Source organism: Myxocyprinus asiaticus, chromosome 7 (genome assembly GCF_019703515.2).
Source record: "Myxocyprinus asiaticus isolate MX2 ecotype Aquarium Trade chromosome 7, UBuf_Myxa_2, whole genome shotgun sequence".
Lineage (NCBI taxonomy): Eukaryota > Metazoa > Chordata > Actinopteri > Cypriniformes > Catostomidae > Myxocyprinus > Myxocyprinus asiaticus.
This window is the reverse complement of record NC_059350.1, coordinates 23,518,939-23,534,501: the sequence shown is the minus strand read 5'-3', so window position 1 is coordinate 23,534,501 and position 15,563 is coordinate 23,518,939. Positions and strand designations below refer to the sequence as shown.

The window sequence follows — 15,563 nt, the reverse complement described above, 5'->3', positions numbered from 1 at the left end:
ATAGGAACACCTGTCCTTTCTATAAGCAATCTCTACTACAGTAATTTAATTGAGTGACTCAGAAAGCTGAATCACTGCTTAGCCTCACTGACACATTGTTTAAATATATGCATAGCAACAATTCATCCCTGACACATGTCAACATCTGGTCATGAAATAACTGTAAGATTAATAAATTAAGTGCCTTTTCTTACAAATATGCTACTTGCTAATTTAATAAGAAGCTGTTTATTTGTTCTTACATACTTGTATTCTCACAAATAAAAAATAAAATAAAAAAACTATAAAGGGACATTTATGCTCATAAGTCTTATAGGTTTGTGCTCATGCATTCAAAACCATTTCTAAATTCCTTTTAACCACAGCAAAGCCAAATTGTTATTTTTCCTCATTTGAAAACTATTTATTGTCATCATATTTTCTTGCAAAGCTCTGTAAAAAAAAAAAAAAAAAACCTGGTGACAAAAGATCATGGTAATTTTTTAAACAAACACATTTTTAGCAAAATCTGTGGAGGAGTGGAGCTATTGCTCCAGCAACAAACCTTGATGGTGCTAATGCTCTGAGAGAAACACTAGCTTGTTTTTACCACCTCATCTCCATATTTAGAAACCTTTTATGCCCAGCTAGGTTGTCTGCTATTCCCAGACTGAATAATGTGTAGGAGTGGTAAATTGGTTTTCTGTTAAAAACCTTGATCACCAGGTAGGTTCTTTTGTGGCTGAGAAAGCTTTACCAGTAATGGTTGTTCAAATACAGATTCACGTTGTATTTTTGAGTCCAAGCGTGTCAGTTATGAAACTGTACTGAGGAGCATTACTGAGCAGCACTGTGTCTGTATGAAATTAAAAGAAAAGATGGATAGGCATCATCTCCTAATGACTGTACACTGCGAGGTCATTAAACAGTGTATATGGTAGGCAACTGAATTTAAATTGAATGTGCCATAAATGTCCTTAGTTTGAATATCCTAAGGTTAAGCTATTGCAGGGCTGTACACTTACTTTTTTAGGTGTTAGCATTGGTTCTAATAAAAAAAAAAAAAAAAAAAAAAAAAAACACATTAGCACAAATTGCATTTTATTAGCACACAGAAGAGTATGGTCTAAAATGGTTTTACTGATATATATATATATATATATATATATATATATATATATATATATATATATATATATATATATATTGCTATTTTATTTTTTTCAACTACTACTACAAATCTGATACAATGCCATATTTTAGTGACTAATTTGATATAATACTATATTTTTATTATCAACACCCTTGTAATTACCTGGACAATGCATTTGCCCCTACCACCGCAAAATATGTGTTTTATTTTTTTTTTTTTTTATAGAATAAACAACTGAAAACCCCATATCCATCGACCACTAATCTGAATAAAGGAACATATCCCAACATGTTGTATTAAGAGTTTATAAGTCAAAAACACCACTGTTTAAGCTCATCCTCTGGAAACTGAGCAACTAGTTTCTCACAGACTTAGAGGGCAAACAGAAAAATATCTTGCATTTTTATTTATCGCATCAGTTTTTGCCGGTCTCTTTTTGCTCACAGACTGATGTGCGACTCTTAAACGCAGTTGTGCAACTAGCACGCAGCTTAAGGAACATTACCGCAACCCAGACAGGGCTTCCACGGCAACCCGCTAAGGTTTGAGCACACGAGATTAGGCAATAGCAATGCTGACATCAGACTCATTGTATATGTTCTTTGTTGCAATGCTCTTAGGCGGAAATTACACTTATCGCACAAGTTAAAATGGGATTAAATTTTTCATTGCATATTATAATTATTATATAGCAGATGTGAGAAAAACTGTCGTACAGTATAGCCCTGAGCTATTGACATTGTGTACAGTATGTATGTTCTTTGTATGGGACTGTGTGTGTAGGCTTGCTCTATAATACTCTTTTGCCTATATGTTTTTTTTTTACAGATTTTGGGCAAAGATTGATAATCTTTTATTCTCACTTTAGGGATCCGAATCAACCAGTTCCACAGGACACCAAGTTCATCCACACGAAGCCTAACCGCTTTGAGGAAGTGGCCTGGTCGAAATACAACCCCAAAGACCAGCTCTACTTACACATTGGGCTGAAGCCAAGGGTGAGAGATCATTATCGTGCGACTAAGGTTGCCTTTTGGTTGGAGCTAGTACCTCATCTTCATAACATCAATGAACTATTTCAATATGTCTCAACCACGACTAAGATACCTCCTCAGGATACCACTCCATTCCCTTACACTAAGAGACTTGGTAAAACATGGCCATCCACCACACGTCATCCTGGAGTTCCTCCTGCCAACACCAAACAAACAACAGACCAGCGCAAAGGAAACGATCAGGGAGATGACTCAGCAGTGGTGATTGAGACAAAGCGAGATTACTCCACCGAGCTCAGTGTGACCATCGCAGTGGGTGCCTCCCTCCTCTTCCTCAACATTCTGGCCTTTGCTGCCCTCTACTACAAAAAGGATAAGCGTCGTCATGAGTCCAACCGACGAGGGCCCAGTCCACAGCGGAACTCTGCACCGGCTAATGCAGCAGCTAACGCTAATGACATAGCACATCTGCAGAGTGAGGAGCTGATGTCACTCCAAATGAAACAGCAGCAAATGGAGCATGAGCACCATCATGAGTGTGATTCTCTTCAAGCTCATGATACACTTCGTCTTACCTGCCCAGCGGATTATACGCTCACTCTACGACGTTCACCTGATGACATCCCGCTTATGACGCCAAGTACCATAACAATGATTCCTAACTCACTGGCCGGAATGCAGCCCCTGCACAATTTTAACACATTTGGCGGTAGTCAGAACAGTACCAACCTGCCTCATGGTCACTCCACCACCAGGGTATAGCTTTGTGCAGTGGACTTTAGGACATGGTCTGCAAAGGCACAGGGTTAAGGAACTTTTTATGTCATGGCGAATTGTGCTGACTTTGTTCCACATTGAGACTTATCTTAGTGGATGAGATTTATTTGTTATTTTCCTATGAAGCCTTCTTGCAGAATATCAAAGTCAAATATGACCTACTTGGAAAAAAAAGAAAAAAAGAATGTTACTAAAGTAATGCTTTATTTGGAGCCAAGCTTGTTAAGGGCAGGGGACTTTACACCAAAAGACAAGAAGAACTTTTTTTCTGAGGGACTATTTTGCTTGCATAGACAACATGTTCACAAACTACAGAGAGTGTTATAAAGGATATGATAAAGCTTTGTATGTGCCATACCTTATGTCATATACCAAGAGCAACAGAGTGCAATGTTATTATGTGAGAACTGCATTTCAGACAAACACTTTAATATTATTTTGAGTGTTGTCAAATACCAAACATGTGGACTGAATTCCCAGCCTGAAATGTAATTATAAAAAAAAATTGTAAAGATGAAAATGTTTTAAATACTTGTGTCAAATACAAATATTAATTAAAAAGCTTTTATTGTTGTTTGGTTCAAAATATGACTATTACTGAGCTAACGCTTTCATTAAGGTTCATGTAAATATACCAATCATTATCATTTCTTTTTCTTTTTGAAATCCTGTGCTAAGCAGTTTTACACATGAAAAATAAATTAAGGAAGAGGCATTCTTATTCCAAATCCTCTAAATATATATTTCAATCATCTGAGTGTTCCTTTGTCCCAATGTTTGAAAGATATTGCATGTTTGATTGCTGCTTTACATTTGATGACCCAATACAGTGACCCCACTCAGATCTTAAAAATGAAAGATTGCTACCAATTACATTACAGTGCTGGGTGAATCTGTTCAGCATTATGCCTAATGTTGGGGTTTGGATGGAGAAGTGTGGTCACAAATCAGAGCAACTTCTACCCACAACCAACTCACTTTACCTGCTCAAACCTGCTCAAACCACTCAAAGACTTTTTTGTTTTAATCTGAATCATCACTGCCTGAGCTTCATATGTGACCAGCATTGTATAATTAAAAATATCTATAAATAACACAGGCAGTGGATTTGGGTATCTATATTAGTTGGATATGTTTGTAAAAAAAAAGTATATGTTAGATATTTCTATTCGTAACATGCTAGCAATATGTAAAGTATTGTGCCAGGCTTGTGATATTTTGGATATAAGTGAATGAGTGTAAATAAAATAACTATAATTACTATAAATTAATATAAACAAACAAAAAATACCCCTGATATTTTTTAGTTCTGCATACTATAACAAAAGATGTTGAAAGTGCAAGAAATGATTTAAAAAAATAAATACACTGAAGTTTATAAAGTTACATTTGTATATTAAATAAGCCATTTTTAGCCCTTGGTTCTTTAACTGTCAGTACCATAAAGGTACAATGTAGGATTCTAAATAATAGTTTGTCTTAAATTGTTTGCAGTTTTTGCCTTAAGTAATAGATGATATTTCTGGCTGGACACCTGTAAAAAAAAACAAAAAAAAAAAATTCTGCCGCATTTCTAATAAAATACCACATTATTTTCTAAAATTGTGTCTTCAGATTGATTTCATTTTCTAACTTTAATGGAGCAATGTTATGATTTGCACACAGGATGATGGAGTATCAATGGGCCGTTGTTTTCTTTATTAATAATCAATAATTATCAATAATAGCATTTTTTTTTTTTTTTTTTTTTTGCATTTCATTCCATCTTGTCAGCTGGCATACTGCAAAGGTCATTAAAAGTAGGTCTTGTGGCAGTTGGTGCTTTTCAAATAATTAAATAATAATTGTATTTAGAACCCCAGTGAGCAAGCCGAAGGCGACTGTGGCAAGGAACACAAATCTCCATTAGATGTTGGTTAATGGAGAAAAATAACCTTGGGAGAAACCAGGCTCACTGTGGGGGCCAGTTCCCCTCTGGCTAAACAGCATGAATATAATGCCAATATTAGTTATTTATGTGCAGTGCAAGTCATGGTTTAAAATTAGTAAACTAAGTAAGTGTTAAGGGCCAGTGTTTAAACAAATATTTTGTATGAACTGTAAGATTAATGACTAATGTCTTTGAAGTTCATCCTGGATTAACTGCAGAAGTTCACATAGATGTATTGTCCTTTGTTAGTTGGCTGATGAAGGCTTTTATTGGCAATCAATTGATAGTCTATGTATTCCATTTTAAGAGTGTAGTCCATCATTAGACAAAGGTGATGCAGGCAGAGATCAGTGAGGTGTTTTGCAGTTCAACCAGCAGGTCAATTTGGTGAGGTCTATCCTAAGTCCAAGGTTCAGACAGTGGTATATGAAGTATCCCATGTCTTAAGGTTGGAGTTAGCATCCGTTCATCCCCTGTAGTCCATCATAATAGACTGAAGTGATGTCTGGCTGGCACCGGCTGCATTTAGTTGTCATCACTCAGAGACACAAAGCAGTGGAGTCCGACACCAAGCAGGAACGGAGCTGGATCTGGCCGGCTCTGGTAACCTCGGGATATGAATCCTGAGGTTGAGACAGGGAAACAAATAGAATAATATTAGCATAGATGCCATAAAATTTTTTGCAGTTATAGATCATGATAAATGTTTCTGGTTCTGGCAAACCTAACTAAAGCAGTCTAATTGTGAGTTGATGGATAAATTAGGTGTATGCCTGGCCAAATAAATGTCTTTAGTCTAGACTTAAACTGAATGAATGTGTCTGCATCCCGAAAAGTGTTAGGGAGACTATTCCATAGTTTAGGAGCCAAATAGGAAAAGTATCTGTAGGCAAATATACAATGAATTTCAAACCTAAAACTGCCCCACTCAGAATTAACGGTTTGCCCATGAAAAAGTCTCTTTAATAGAAGCCAGAAAAGGAGAACGGATGTTAATAGTGCCATACAGTACAGGTCAAGATAATCAAATCACAAAATAATGTGAACACATGATGTTCCCCATGCATCTATAGTCTACATACAGTTTCTTATAACTTTTTTCTTAAAAAGAAAAAAGCTTGCCGACTGAGTGTTTAAATTTGAGCTCTTGATCACTCTGTAGGCAAGTTCACACCAGTGGAAGTCATGTAAGTAAATTAGATTGGTTTATTATATTTAGCCTAAACTTTATGAAGTATCAGACCTCTTTTTCTATGATTTTCCTTATTTTTAGTTTAAGTTTGTTTATTTAATTTTGTTTTAGTCTATTTAGTAACAAGGTCAGCAGTTGTAACAAGTGTATCAAGCTACATTATAAATCACTTGGCAATTTAATGAAATTCTCAATGCTAATGGGCCCGTGCAACTAGGTTCAGTCAAGGAGGTGGAGGTGTGTGTCAGAAACCACTCAGACTACTATTTCAGAGAATATTTGTGCCGCCTTTACTGAAAATGAATGAAATGTAGAACAATATACATTTTGCACATATTTATCACCATTTCAATAAAAAAAAAAAAAAAAAAAAAGAATTAAAACAGTCTCTTGTCATCACTTCAGTTCTTGTGTTAAAATTCTTTGTCAAATCATTAAAAGTATTTTCCTCCTTTTCTGAATAAAATGATAAGATTGTTCAGTCCTCAATCAGTTAACCAAGTCAAGAATAATCCTACCACACTGGTTGGTTATGAAAAATCAAATCTGTTGTCCTGGACAGTGAAATCTTCAGCATGCTATGTTCAAGGTTTCTCCATGGGGGTTGACTCGCCATCAATGAATTCAACTCCGAACTCCACTCAATCAAACAATTCAAAAGAAAAAGACCTGACCTGTTTATATAAAACAGGTTCAGTCAGATTAAATGTTCATAAACCATGACTGTGGAGGACTGATGAGGAGGAAGGCATGGCCGGGCTGTGATGGAGCATGGCCGGCGCTGAATCAGTGGGAAAGCGAGATCAGGGGCAGCCGGAGACGCCAGTTCGAGAGAGACAGAGATGCATGCGGCCGGCCGCATTGCATATGTGTCTGTGTTTGTTTACGTTTAAGTTTAATTTCATCTCACACGATCTGTCATGGACCTGCCACATTAACACCATGGTGAAGAAGACCCGTCAGCGTCTTTACCACCTCAGGCACTTAAAGGACTTTAAACTGCCCTCTATGGTGCTAAAAAACTTTTACACCTGCACCACTGAGAGCATCCTGACAGGAAACATCACAGCCTGGTTTGGAAACTGCACAAAACAAGATAGACTGGCTCTACAAAGAGTGGTGCGATCAGCAGAGCACATCACCCACATAAAACTCCCTGACCTGCAGTCCATCTACAACAAATGATGCTGGACCAAAGCCAGGAAGATCATGAAAGACCTCAGCCATCCTAATAATGGACTCTTCTCTTTGTTGCGGTCAGGGAAATGCTTCCGCTCCCTGATGGCCAAAACAGAGAGAATGAGAAGGAGCTTCTTTCCCCAGGCCATCCGTGTCCTGAACCAAGGACAACACCAGGACTAGGTTCACTATTCAACACCACACACTTGAAGCAATATACACTCTACATTATCATATTATTATATACCATTATTATACTTCTACAACATCACCTCTAGAACATTAGCCTGTTGCAAGTCAACATTACTGCACAATTGCACTTTACCTTGCACATGTACATATTGCCAGTCAACTGTTGCTGCTACCACCTATACATCTGTCATAATGCACTATTCATATACATATGCATACTTTGTACATACAGTATATTTCTTCTTTCTCCTATTTTATTGTGTTTTTTAATTGTTTTTTTACTTCTATTTCTACTCCTTATCTATCTATCTATCTATCTCTCTCTCTCTCTCTCTCTCTCTCTCTCTCTCTCTCTCTCTCTCTATATATATATATATATATATATATATATATATATATATATATAATTTTATCATAAACTGTGGGGAGAAAAGTCGTACCAAGAATTTCACTACATGTTGTACTATGTATGGTTATGTATGTGACCAATAAAACTTGAAACTTGAATTTCTCATTAAAACATTGTTTACTGTTCAGCTGGTTCCCGCTTCCTCCTTGCCCAACCTTTAGCTGTTACAGTGGTACTGAAACATGGGAGGGAGGAGGGATGTGCTGTCGCGGTGTCCTCGCTGCTGCCATCCGCCAGTGGAGCAGCCATGGCCGTCTGCCTAGGGACGGAGGGGTCACTGCCGGCCGCCGAGAGCCGGAGGAACCGCGGCCGTCTGCCGAGAAGGGGATGAGCAGTTCCATCTCCAGGGGCCAGAGGACTCATTGAGGACCATGCGATAGCATGTCCGGGAGCCAGCGAGCAAGTTCTTCTCTCTCTCTCCTCTCTCTGTGTCTCCGCTTGCACTTTCCCTCTCCCCATGCCTCCCCTCATCTCTCCCCCTGGTTCGCAGAAGGCAGGGTGCACCACCGGCTGACAGAACAGCTGGAAGAGCAGCATCTCCCCCCCTAGAGATGGGGGGGGGGGAGGTGGAGTTAGTCAGACCAGTGGTGCCCCAGCCTGGCAGGGGAGGATTGTGACGAGGAGGAGGGCGTGGCCGGGCCGTGATGGAGCATGAATCAGCTGATCAGCGGGAAAGCGAAATAAGGGGCAGCCGGAGATGCCGGTTCGAGAGAGAGACGCACGTTGCCACATTGCATATGTGTCTGTTTGTTTACATTTGTTTTAAGTTGAGTTTCTCATTAAAACTTTATGTTTACTATTCAGCCAGTTCCTGCCTCCTCCTTGCCCAACCTTTACCTGTTACAATGAGATTTTCATCAGTGTGTGACAAATTCTACCTTACATTTACATTGAATGCATACTTCAAATTTTGCTGTACAACATATCTAATTATGTTCTTAAAGTGACTAAAACAACTTAAATCACTTTAAACACAATACAATTTCAAATTTCTTTCATTTTGAATTGATATTTCACCAAAATGACAAATACATAAAAAATAACAAAATACAGAACATAAAAACATATATATCACAAATATGCAAATGCCATACCTTCTGGAATTTTCTAACCCACTAAATCAACTTTCATCAGGTTTAAATCAAACATCTGCATTCAGCCACCATTTAAGGGATGAAAACAACAAAAACAGTGTTTCCAATGACCAAAGATGAAATAAAGGAACAAAACTCACTTCTATTACTTTTATACAACTTAAAAAACTTAATTCTTTCTCCTGAAACTTTTATTTCTGTTGACCGAATTCTTGTATTTCTTCCCCAAAAGAAAATGACTGACTACTGTGATTGTTCCACCGAACTAGTGATGGGTTGTTCGTGAACAATGTTACTTAGAAGAATGAGTAGTCTCAGAGACTGATTTGTTCATTTTGTGTTGGTCGCACATGCGCAACCTCCGTTCGTTTGTTTACGTGAAAACCGCATAGGTGCTGTGCAGGAAACAGAAATGATTAGTTCACCTTTCAACTCGTTTGGTCCGAGTCGTTTGTTCTTTTGTCACGTGACAGCCGTATAAGCTATGCATTGCTCACACAGGAAACAGAAACGATTAGTTCACCTCTCGAGTTCATTCTTTTGTCACGTGACAGCCATATACACTATGCATTTCTCACACAGGAAACAGAAATGATTAGTTCACCTCTCAAGTCGTCTTGTCCAAGTCATTTGTTCTTTTGTCATGTGACAGCCGTATATACAGTATGCATTGTTCACACGAAACAGAAATTATTAGTTCACTTTTCAAGTCATCTGATCTGAATCTGTAACATTTGAAGGAAGAACGAAAGCAGGATCTAGGTGCAGTGTGATGTTTAATAAAAAATGAATCAAAGTACAAAAACAAGGTAAACACTGGAACAAGGAAATAAAACAAATATTACATCTATGATAGGAACCGGTACTTGAAACGGAGAAAACAGGAGCAGAAATCAGGGTATTATATACACAGGGGTTAATGAGTGAATGAAACAAAGGTGAGAATAATAGGGAACAGCTGGCGGTGATGAGGGCAGGGAATTATGGGAAGTGTAGTCTGGGGGAAACAGATGACAGAGGCAAAACACAAGGCAAAACAACAGTGAATCATGACATAACCAATGGGTGGCTCTGGCACCCAAGGAAGGCTGGTAAGGGAGGCAGGGCCAAGATGGAGCTGGAGACCAAAGAGGCCAGAGCAGATCAGGCAGAAGGCCAAGAGACCAAGGAGACCAGGGCAGATCAGGCGGATGGCCATGAGACCAAGGAGACCAGAGCAGATCAGGCGGATGGCCAGGAGACCCAGAAGACCAGAGCAGATCAGGCGGATGGCCACGAGACCAAGGAAACCAGAGCAGATCAGGCGGATGGCCAGGAGACCCAGGAGACCAGAACAGATCAGGCAGATGGCCAGGAGACCCAGGAGACCAGAGCAGATCAGGCAGACGGCCAGGAGACCAAGGAGACCAGAGCAGATCAGGCAGACAGCCAGGAGACCCAAGAGACCACCTCAGGGTAGGGGCTGGATCAGGAGGCCTGGTTGGCGGCCACAGGGCTGAAACAGGTTCAGGAGGCCTGGGTGATGACCACAGGGTCAAGATAGGGTCAGGAGGCCTGGGAGGCGGCCACAGACTAGAGACTGGAACCATGGAAGACTCTGAAGGCAGAGCTGTGGAAGGCAGAGCCATAGGAGGCTCCAGGGGCGAAGTCGTGGTTGGTGGAGCCATGGAAGGCTCAAGGGGCAAAGCCGTAGCAGGAGGAGCCGTGGGAGGCTCGAGGGGTGAAGCCATGGCAGGCGGAGCCGTGGAAGGCTCAAGGGGCAAAGCCGTGGTAGGCAGAGCCATGGGAGGCTTGAGGGGCGGAGCCATGGAAGGTGGAGCCATAGGAGGCTCAAGGGGTGAAGCCATGGAAGGCGGAACCGTGGGAGGCTCGAGGGGCAAAGCCGTGGAAGGTGGAGCTGTGGAAGGCGGAGCCGTGGCAGACCTGGGAATGATCTCTATGGTCATGAACACTGGCAGAGGCTCAGGAATGACCTCTGTGGTCGTGGGCATGGGCAAAGACTTGGGAACTACCTCAGTGTTCATGGGCAAGGGCAGAGACTCGGAAATTACCTCTATGTTCGTGGGCATGAACAGAGACTCGGGAACGATCTCTGTGGTTGTGAACACTGGCAGAGACTTGGGAACGACCTCTGTGGTCGAGGGCACGGGCAGAGACTCGGGAACGACCTCTGTGGTCGTGAACATGGGCAGAGACTCGGGAACGACCTCTGTGGTCGTGAACATGGGCAGAGATTCGGGAACGACCTCTGTGGTCGTGAACATGGGCAGAGACTCGGGAACGACCTCTGTGGTCATGAACATGGGCAGAGACTCGGGAACGACCTCTGTGGTCGTGAACATGGGCAGAGACTCGGGAACGACCTCTGTGGTCGTGAACATGGGCAGAGACTTGGGAACAACCTCTGTGGTCATGGGCATGGGCAGAGACTCGGGAACAACCTCTGTGGTCTTGAACATGGGCAGAGACTCGGGAACGACCTCTGTGGTTGTGAGCATGGGCAGAGACTCGGAAACGACTTCCATAGTCGTGAACATGGGCAGAGACTTGGGGATGACCTCCATGGTCGTGAATACAGGCAGAGACTTGGGAACAACCTCCGTGGTCGTGAGTACAGGCAGAGACTGGGGAACGACCTCCGTGGTCGTGAGCAGGGGCAGAGACTTGGGAGCAGAAGCCCTTCTTCTCCTCTTCCGCTTCCAGGCAGACGTGAACACTGGCTGTGGGATGGACAAGGCTGGCAACGCTGGCTCTGGGATGGACGAGGCTTGCAACGCTGGCTCTGGGACGGACAAGGCTGGCAACGCTGGCTCTGGGACGGACGTGGCTGGCAACACTGGCTCTGATGAGGCTTCAAGCTTGGTGGCCGTAGCAGGCGTGGGCATTGGCTCGGTGGCCATGTCAGGCTTGGGTGTTGGTTCGGTGGCCATGTCAGGCGTGGGCGTTGGTTCAGTGGCCATGGCAGGCGTGGAGCAAGGAACCACAGGCGGCTTGGCTATGACATGCCGTGGAGCAGACTCAGGCATGGCTGTGACATGCCGTGGAGCAGACTCAGGTGTGGCTGTGACATGGCGTGGAGCAAATTCAGGCATGGAAGGCTTGGAAGCCAGGATCAGGGTAGGGAGAGGAGGATCCTTTGAAGCAAGAGTTCCTAATGTTAGCTTCACATATTCCTCCCAAGTGTAGTCTCCTGTCTCCGGCAATTCCCTCCAATGGTGAGCTGTGAGTCCTATCCGGTAAATAGATATCAGGTGGGAATCAGCAAAACCTGTGTAGCTGGCAACGGTGCTGAAAAGATGGGAGTATTCCCTTATGGGTTATTAAATCTGCCTGGCTCAACTGAATGAAATACGCAGCTAGATCCATTTGGTCAGTTGTTCTGTAATGTTTGAAGGAAGAACGAAAGCAGGATCTAGGTGCAGCGTGATGTTTAATAAGAAATAAATCAAAAGTACAAAAACAAGGTAAACACTGGAACAAGGAAATAAAACAAACATTACATCTACGATAGGAACCGGTACATGAAACGGAGAAAACAGGAGCAAAACACACATAACAACTGACAACGACTGGGTAGAAATCAGGGCATTATATACACAGGGGTTAATGAGTGAATGAAACACAGGTGAGAATAATAGGGAACAGCTGGCAGTGATGAGGGCTGGGAATTATGCGAAGTGTAGTCCGAGGGAAACAGATGATGGGCAAAACACAATGCAAAACAACAGTGAATCATTCTTTTGTCATGTGACAGCCGTATACACTATGCACTGCATAGTGTATACAGCTGTCATGTGACAAAAGAATGAACGGCTCGGACAAGAAGATTCCAGAGGTGAACTAATCTTTCTGTTTCTCATAATTTGTCCTCAGCTGCATTATCATTTTTTCCTTATTGGGACTATAATCAAAGTTTGCATAAGTAGATATGTTGGAGGGGATTTGGCTATTGGAAATTTAACCTTTGAATATAATTTTGCTCAAATGAATGAAATTACTTGAATAAAGATTCGTTAATTTGCTGAACAAGACTCAAAGATCCAAGTCAGTAAAATGATCTGATCTTCCCATCTCCACACCAAACTGACTGATGCAACAAGGGGGTGGAGCTTAGACAGTAACATCTTTGATTGGTTAACAAATGTCAATCTCTTAAAGAATCACACACACACACACACACACACACACATAACTCAATCTAAAATATATGAAACCAAATACATTGAATCCAGATGCTTTATCTGGGTTACACCCTCTCCTGTTAAAACTATGCACGTCCTGTGGCATATTCTTTACAATCACCAAATTATAGATCCAATATCTCATGTATTTCAGCATAGTCATGACTATCCATTGATTTGGTGACAGCTATGCTTAAGCTCTGAAACAGGGATTGCACTACATAAAGTAAAGGTTCCCCAAATCTGGGTAATGAAATTTAAAGGGTGGTCTATGATTTCTGTTTGATCATCTAACAGTATTCTCTGTTTCAGTTTCTGGTGTTTGTAACAGTTCATTGGTTTTGGTTTCTGTTTGCTTGTGTGTTTCTGAAGGAACATCAGTTTGATTGTCTGTATTTCCATTGGTATCAACTAGACTATTAACTTCCTCTTTTTGAGTTTCTGTTTCTCTGACAGGTATACAGTGTTCAATTTCAGAGTTTCTTTCCACAAGTCTCTCAGACTTTGACTCTGCTTCAATTTCATGTCTGCAGTACTCTCAAGTTCTGCCTTAGTTTCAGGTAAGTTTGAGACTTCTCTTTCTTCCACTTCCACTTCTCTTTTTTTTTGTTCAGGTAAGTTTAAAATTGAGTGGTGTGGTGGAGTGACCAGGCCCAGGAAGGTCCCCCAGGGAACAAGGGACATGAAGTCAACATTATACCCTTGAGCAAGGCAACAAACTTCTTTATCCACAGATGTCATCTCGGGTAAGGGTAGAATTTCAGACTGTTCCTCAAACTGTCCTACTGTATTTGTTTTAGAAGGAAAGACTTCATAGACACAGGTAAATCTGGCTTTTTCAACAACTGGAGAATCGACATGGCAGTAGAAAGGTACACGTATGTCCTCTTCCTCAATGTCTGAGCACGTTTCTTCCAGGATAGGATTCTGACAAGTTCCTCTTCTCTGTTTAGGCTTTACAAGAGATTCTGTCTCATCTTTAGATGTCGGAAGAAATTCACAATGCAGCAAAAGGTCTCTTTGCAATGTACCTCTCAACTCTCCTCAAGGTGTGACTTTATGTTTTTCACATATTGTGAATGTGATATGTTTGCTGTATTTGTAATAGGCAATCCAAAAGTGATGCTTATCAGCAGCCGGGCCTGTCTCCCAAACATCAACTCATATGGTGAGAATCCAGTAAATTCATTTATTTGTGCAATTGTATGCATGCACTAATGATTTCACATACTCACTCCAGCATGATTTTTCTTTGTCCTTTAAGGTCCCAAGCATGCCCAGTAATGTTCTGTTATAATGTTCCACTGGGTTGCCCTTTGGATGGTATGGACTGGCCCTGACCCTCTGGACTCCTTCCAAGGTATAGATTGTTCAAGATTCAAAATCAGTTCCTTGGTCACTGAGTATCCTTTCAGGAAATCCTTAATTGACTATGAAGTGATTCCACAAACATTTAGCAACAGTAATTGCTTTTTGATTTGGTGTGGGCACAGCAATTGCATACTTTGTAAAGTGATCTGTTATGACAAGAATGTCTTGATGTTCTTCTGGTCAAATACTAACTGGTAAGTAACTAGGTCACCATTCTGTCTTCACCTGCAAAGGATTCCATCCTTGAGCTCCAACCGTTTCCACTCTCTCAAAAGTAAAGGAATGTCTGGGAGTTCAAGATTGACTATTGGAGGAAAACTTTCTCCAATTTCAAGGTGAGTTATGATTTATCTCAAAGTTGGGTCAGAACGTCAGTTTTCAAGTTTAACTGAGGTAAGGATATAAGTCAATGTATTACTGTCAGTCACAACAGTAAATATACTGCCATACAGATAGTCATTGAATTTTTCTGTGACTGCCCATTTTAAGGCAAGAAATTCTAATTTGTGGGCAGGATATCTGGCCTCACTACAAGATAGACCTCTGCTTGCAAAAGCAATAACTCTTTTCTGACCTTCCTGGTCCCGGTAAAAGGGAAGCAGCCAGGCCAGTTGTACTTGTACCCATTTGTAGAACATAGGGAAGACTGGGGTTAGTAAAGTCAAGAACAGTAGCCGTTGTAAGTTTCTCAATAATAGTGTCGAACGCAAGTTGACACTGGGAAGTCCACTGATCAAGAAATGGTTCTTTGGGAATTAAGTATATTCTTTTGGAATTCTGCTTCTTGATTCCTTTCCACAAAGGTTGATATCCAGCTGTTAAGTCATTTAAGGGTTTAACAATCTTAGAATAATCTTTAAAAAAACATCTGTAATATCCAGAGAACCCAAGGAATGGCCAAAGTTTCTTAAGTTACTGAGGACTTTGCCAGGTCTTTAAGGCTGCTATCTTCTCTGGATCTGTTTCTACTCCATTCTCAGACACAATATGACCCAAGTAACGGACAGACATTTGAAAGAATTAGCATTTCTCAGGAGATAACTTGAGACCATACTCTCTGAGATGACGAAGATCTCTCTCTTCATGGTCCTCAAGTGTTTCAGAAAAGATT

General features: G+C 41.2%; 1 protein-coding gene across 4 annotated transcripts in view; it reads left to right on the top strand.

The window, feature by feature from the left end:
* LOC127444307 (neuroligin-4, X-linked-like) overlaps positions 1-4,506 on the top strand; it is a 145,049-nt gene extending 140,543 nt beyond the window's left edge. For all 4 annotated transcript variants that reach the window (XM_051703583.1, XM_051703584.1, XM_051703582.1 and 1 more), the window contains one exon: positions 2,001-4,506. In XM_051703583.1, coding sequence (XP_051559543.1) covers positions 2,001-2,889 — 889 coding nt within the window. In that variant the 3' untranslated portion in view covers positions 2,890-4,506. The remainder of the gene's footprint in view (positions 1-2,000) is intronic.
* The last annotated feature ends 11,057 nt before the right edge of the window (positions 4,507-15,563 follow it).